The 6538-nt window shown below is 40.8% G+C and overlaps 1 protein-coding gene across 1 annotated transcript; it reads right to left on the reverse strand.

Moving 5' to 3' along the window:
- Positions 1–4228: 4228 nt before the first annotated feature.
- Positions 4229–5993, reverse strand: LOC145982300 (uncharacterized). Its single transcript, XM_083115869.1, has 2 exons — positions 5942–5993; positions 4229–4775 (listed from the first exon to the last, which is right to left on the reverse strand). The coding sequence occupies exon 2, from the start codon at positions 4773–4775 to the stop codon at positions 4308–4310; it is 468 nt and encodes a 155-aa protein (XP_082971995.1). The 5' UTR covers positions 5942–5993; the 3' UTR covers positions 4229–4307.
- Between the last annotated feature and the right edge of the window lie 545 nt (positions 5994–6538).

The raw sequence follows: 6538 nt of genomic DNA on the forward strand, positions 1-6538 counted from the left end.
TTTCACGAGTACGTCCGCCGTGAAGAAGTATTACATCATTCTGTTCTTCAACGTAGGTTAGCCATTTCAATGCAAACTTCGACATCTGATCTGCATGATGGTAACCTCCTTTAGGAATTATTCCTATAGTGTTAGCAGGCATAAATTTCTGTCTGTAAATTAGTGAACAGGCAGATGCTATTGTGAGGCAATCCTTGAAAATGTCTATTTTGCATATGTCTAGGAAATTCTGTCTCAGCTTCAGACATCCTTGTCTCAATAGGGTAACATCCTTGATGCAGTATTGGAGAAGCTGGTTTCTGTTGTTGAAAGGTACGTTTCGCATGCATTCGACGTCATACCAAGACATGAAACGGTGTTGATCTTCAACTGTTTTCATGTATTCATAACCGTATGCAGAAGGAGGAGGCATCGGTCCAATGTAATTTCTGTTCTTGTAGGTGTTCCACAAATGCGGATAATATCCTTTCTGAACAGGCAAACCGAAAAGTTTCGAAAAGCCTGCAAGATTTGTCTGAACGTAGTTGAGACTGTCCACAAAATGAAGATTTTGATATGTCATGCTGATGATTTTGGTACCATCTAAGATGACACGAGGTTTCATTTCTCTCTCCAACATTCTCCGTAATAAAAATGTACAATCGTAACCTCGTGCATTATGTGCACAGATGATTATGTCGGAAAACTTATGCTGCAATTCCAAATAGGACAGAAATGTGTCTACAGGGTCATCCCAGAATATAAACTCTCTTGTTCCACAAACAGAACACGGAACTGTTAAATCCTCTTTTTTGTAACATGCGTGACAGGCTGTCTGCACCACGATAAGATTCGGAACATGCAGAAAAGTTTTTTCTTTCTCAGAGTAAGGAATATCTGTATAACATTCAAAATCGTAAAATATATAGAGAAATTTTGAATTCAATTTAGGTTTCGGTATAGCCATGTGACAGAAATGATTGATAGGCTTCACACAGTTACATACAGTACAGTACTTCATGTTACATTTATGCACTTTTTCATATGTATTGTGAGTTAGAATAATTCTGAAACATCGGGGACACTGTTGTATTTCACTACAGACTGTACCGTTTCGGAATGGTGTAGAAACGTGATTCGTGAAGCAGTTTTCATTTTTGAAAATTCTGTGACATGTCTGGCATATTCTGCGAACCCCCTGTTCAGGTACACACGGTGGAGTTGAACGGCACATACAACACAATTGTTTACACAGATGGTTATGAGCTTTTTGAAATATGAGTTCGTTACACCCGCGACATTCTTGTTTTGCCGCAAATGCTCCAACACGGTTCACTATTACATCATAATGCTGTCTGGTATTATCATAGAGAAGGTATATAAATTTGGAAGCGTTTTCAACCAGTCCTTCAAACAAAACATCTTTAACATCACGAAGATTGTTGTATACAATAATCTTATATTCAGGGAGAACTTGCTGAAATTTTCTCAGTTCCGGAATTCCACTTCCAGTACACGTATTGTCTGTCAGATCTACATCTGCTTTTCGCATCAGTTCGAAAACAGGTTTAAGAAGATTTCTGTTTCTTCTATATTGAGTATAGGACGGGTCTTTATCAGCATGGGCTTTCCCTATGACCAGAGCTTCAGCTAAACAGAGTGGTTTTTTTCTATTCGGCACACCGACGATACTTCTTTTTTGAGTGCTTAACATATAATTAGGTAAACAATATGTTCGATTACCCCCACCTCCAACAGGTATATTGACATGGTCTGCTCTTAAAATTAAGCGATCTGTAGCAGTGAAGGTTTTTGCACTTTGTAGTATTTTGTACATAATGTTCCACACCATATCACTATGCAACTGATCACATCTATGCCACCCGATGTAAATATCTTTCACAGTTGGGTCAGATATGTTAGACAAAGTTAAACCTATTTTGTCTTCATCCTTGCTGTCTTTTTTAACGTAGGTGAGAAGATTTTCAACACCTTCGCGAATCCAAGTGTGAGGATCGACATTTTCTGGCGGGTGTGAGAAACTGAATTCAACACGTCGTCCCTTGGAACGGAATTTAGGATATTCGCGTTCTTGAATGTTGTGTAATATTATATTCCCTATCTGTTCACGAGACACTGAAGCACGTTTTCTTTTCTTACCTTTCCCATTTGATGGCTGTTCTGCTGGGGGGTCCGGTCTCCATGACGGTCCTGGCAAAGGCTCCGGGTGTGATCTGGATGCAGTGTTAGTTCCTGTGTCGGATGCCTGCGTCTCCTTGGTGACTCGGGATACAGGATCAGGTCTCGATGGGGGGCCTGGGGACTCTTCGGGAATACCTGTCCATCCTCCTCCTGCTGGTGGGTCCGGTCTCCATGACGGTCCTGGCAAAGGCTCCGGGTGTGATCTGGATGCAGCGTTTGTAGAAGTTCCTGTGTCGGATGCCTGCGTCTCCTTGGTGACTCGGGATACAGGATCAGGTGTCGATGGGGGGCCTGGGGACTCTTCGGGAATATCTGTCCATCCTCCTCCTGAAAGATCGGGTGCGTATGTTGTCACTGTCCGTAGTAAGTGGTCATACTCCTCGACCAAAGAGATACTTTCTCCCGCGATAATTTTCTGCGCAATAATCGCCAACACTTCCCGTAATTGTGCAGATGTTGTGTAATATCCGTCACGATATAGCACTAACAGATCGTCAGCGGATAACTGTACGTCCATGATCGTACAATGATTATTTCACGAAGACTGTTTTGTGGAGAGGACGCCGTTCTTTATATACGCAAACATGACGCAACAGTTATCTCCGATCCTAACGGTTCTACTGACCCTATGTGGTTATCCCGGAAATGATTAACAGTCTTCACCACATGTTTTCCTCGTTGATATCACTATGTAACGGTTTTCTTGTTTATCTGTAAACAGAGGAAACAGGATGTAGATAAATTCTTAACGAAGGAACGTGTGAAATGTTTATCTATCGACAAAGGAAGAAGGACGTAGATAAGGAAATAGCTCGGCTCCTAATTGAGCTAGACCGGAAGTGATGACAATTTCGTAATCTGCACGTCGAGACCTTTCATTAGAGTGGTCGGAAGGGGGGGTCTACGATTGAAAATAAAGAAAGTAGGAAACGGCCGGTCCTAGAACAATGAAACCTGGTTCACCGGAAAGAGGCCTTCACTCCGAGTCCAACAAGCTATCAATCATCCTCCTAGGTCAATTAGGAGTCGAGATATAGCGATTTTAAGTTTGAAGGTCATTTCAAGGTCAAGTTGTCCAATCGATAGATCTCGAGGCGTAGAATCCGAATATGGTGTCATTTCCGGTCTAGCACTTCCGGTTACCGAGATATCCGGGTTTGAAGTTTCAAGGTCAACGTCAAGGTCAAGGTCAAGGTCAGGGTCAAGGTCAAGGTCAAGGTCATCTCAAGGTCAAGGTCAAGGTCAAGGTCAGGGTCAAGGTCAAGGTCATCTCAAGGTCAAGGTCAAGGTCAAGGTCAAGGTCAGGGTCAAGGTCAAGGTCAAGGTCAAGGTCAAGGTCAAGGTCAAAGTCAAGGTCAAGGTCATCTCAAGGTCAAGGTCAAAGTCAAGGTCAAGGTCATCTCAAGGTCAAGGTCAAGGTCAGGGTCAGGGTCAAGGTCACGGTCATCTCAAGGTCAAGGTCAAGGTCAAGGTCAAGTTCAAGGTCAAGTTCAAGGTCAAGGTGTATATGTATATGTAATATATATATATATATATACTCTGACATATGTGTGTGTGTGTGTGTGATATGTTATTAGCGGTCATTAACTTACGGTTACAAATATATATATATATATACTGTTATTAGCGGTCATTAACTTACGGTTACAAAGGTATACGGTTTTACACTTTAACCATGAGTTATGTGTGTTAGCGGGTTCTGTGACATACTGCGAATGGTTTGTCATTCTCGTTAGCAGAATATGATACCGCTATCCACCCACTTCCGTACAGAGATATCAACATCCACCCATTTCCTTACAGAGATATCAACATCCACCCATTTCCTTTTGATATTGCGAATGGAAAATGAAACTTGTCGAATACACTGACAGTGTTTGTTCTGACATCTTATAGAAGCCATCAAGAATATGGAGAGAGAGAACTTTGTAAGTATTCCAAGTAAATAATTAACATAATCATTTTTTATATATATTCAATATATGTTTATTATTTCCATTTATTCAAAATACATATATGGATCAGAAAAACAGTGTTACTCTGCACACATGTCAAGTTATATACATTACATATATAGAAATAACGAAAATTGAATAAGATGATTAGTGTGTTAGCATTGTTAGTTTTTAGTTATCCAATTTGCGTTTTTTCAAAATCTCTAGCATCCTCTTCTCCATTTCACCTTCTGTACCCCCCATTTTATCTATACCTCTCTGCTTCCGCACACCTTTGAAAACTTCCATCAGTTCAAAACACACTTTCATGCTGAAGTGGGATGGTACATAGGTAGCTTTTCTTATATTTTCAATAAACCCCTCGAACACCGGACTTGTTTGTTTCTTGTCGCATATGTACGTGAACAGCTTGACGAGGTTGTCGAGCCTAACCTCCATATCCTTGCACACCTCTTCCAGATTTTCCAACAACTCTCCAGCTAAACCATTCTCCTCGCAAAAATCTACAAAGCACGCAATCTGCTTCTCAGCCTGCTTCGCATGGGTCTTGCTCCATAGATTCCTTCTCTCACCTCCACTTTCAGCTTCATTTTTCACATTCGCGTGTAGGAGGTCAAATTCGAACGGTAGGGATGCCATCTGGAAATAAAAAACAAAAAGTAAGACATATGTTTTTTTGTTTTCAGCAAAAGTTTTTCACCATGGGCAACATGATGCAGACACAGTTCATATTAATGCAGATATTCGGTGTGATGACGGGTACGGAAGAGACGTTTCTCAGAAAAATAAGGAATATATTGGCGAAATATCACAGGATAAATCAGCAAAACAGAAAATTCTTCAAGCAAAAAATAGACGCCATGAGGGGACAGTTGGACCAGATGGAAGAGGAGCTGGACCGGAGATTCGGTACTCATGATATGCAGAACGAGATTCTGGACGAGTGCCGTACCCACCAAAAAGGGTAAATACCATATTTTATAATACAATATTTTGACACGTCTATTATATTGGAATACATTTTTTCTGGAATTCTCAAATTATAATTTCTTATACACGCATATTTACAATTTTTCGATTAAAGTATCTGATAATTCCCGATTCACACATAGAAACATACTGTCCTATACTTACAAACGTTCTTCTAAATTTAAACATTTTAATCATTACTAATTCGTTCTATATATTTATATGCATTTTCTCACAAAATATTTCTATCTATTTACAGGTTCGATACTCTCCGAAAAAGACATGTAAGACGTTACCAGCATCTAGAATCAGGGAAGAGTTTAAGACGAAAACAAACTTCTTCATCTTCCACAACAGTAAACCCCCCACCCCCTCTAATACCTACGTCTCCGTCACCTTTGGACCGTTCCAAACCTTCTACCTCTACTACTCACACTCTTGCTACAGAACCCGTGCCTCTCGAACCTGCAGCTCTTCCACAAATTCCCCCTCCGAGTTCTGCTCTATTTTTCGCACGCCTGTCCTCCCCCCTGATACCGAATGCTGGTAACTCTACTACTTCACTATCTTCGGGTGGAAATAACCCCCAACCGGAGATAGTGGAGATACTTTCCGGAGAAGAAGAAGAAGAAGCTCAACAGGTATAAGTACCGAATCTCCGGTGAGTTTTCTGTTTTTTATATTCTATCGCTTCTAACTTTGTATTCATAGCTCATTTTAAATATATATGTACACGTTTATTACTATTTTTAAATATCGATCTTTTCATTTTACCCTCAGTTTCGGAAATTATACCCTACTCCGGAATACAGAACAAAAACAATATGCTTTCTCACCGTTCACTCTTCGTCAATTTCTGAGGTGTCCGTCTCTTCTATGATATCTGGGTACCGCCGTGTCGGTGGGGTTCTACTTCCGGAAAACTGTTCCTCCACTTTGTATATGCTGGAAAGAAAAATGAATATTCTTTTTAGTCCACTTATTGTCGGATCGTTACCGTACTCCAGTAATTCCGCAGGATCCAAAACATGGCCGTTCACACCCATTACCGTGCCCATCGAGTTGTTTAACATTATACCGGTGTGGAACCATTTGAAAATCTCGTTCAACGTTAATACAGAGTCTCGGTAACTTTTTCGAAACATCTGCATTAACGTTGAAACGTCACAGTAATCAACTATCATGTAGGACTTGTGGCACCCTACTCGGTAGACACGTGGGATTTCCTCACTAACTAGCTCCTCCAAATTCTCATAGCGAACCATCTCGATGCCTGAAACAGAATGTCTCAAGTTCTCGCCGGCTCCCATCAGATATTTTGTGGCAACACATTGAGGAGGAACATGCAGATAATCTACATTTATATGCTCGGAATTTAACTCCGTCTCTGTTTCCTGGCATATACAGTTAGTTGAGGTAACCCCCGTAACTAC

This window comes from Lepisma saccharinum, unplaced genomic scaffold, assembly GCF_977018435.1.
Source record: "Lepisma saccharinum unplaced genomic scaffold, izLepSacc3.1 HAP1_SCAFFOLD_84, whole genome shotgun sequence".
NCBI classification, from domain to species: domain Eukaryota; kingdom Metazoa; phylum Arthropoda; class Insecta; order Zygentoma; family Lepismatidae; genus Lepisma; species Lepisma saccharinum.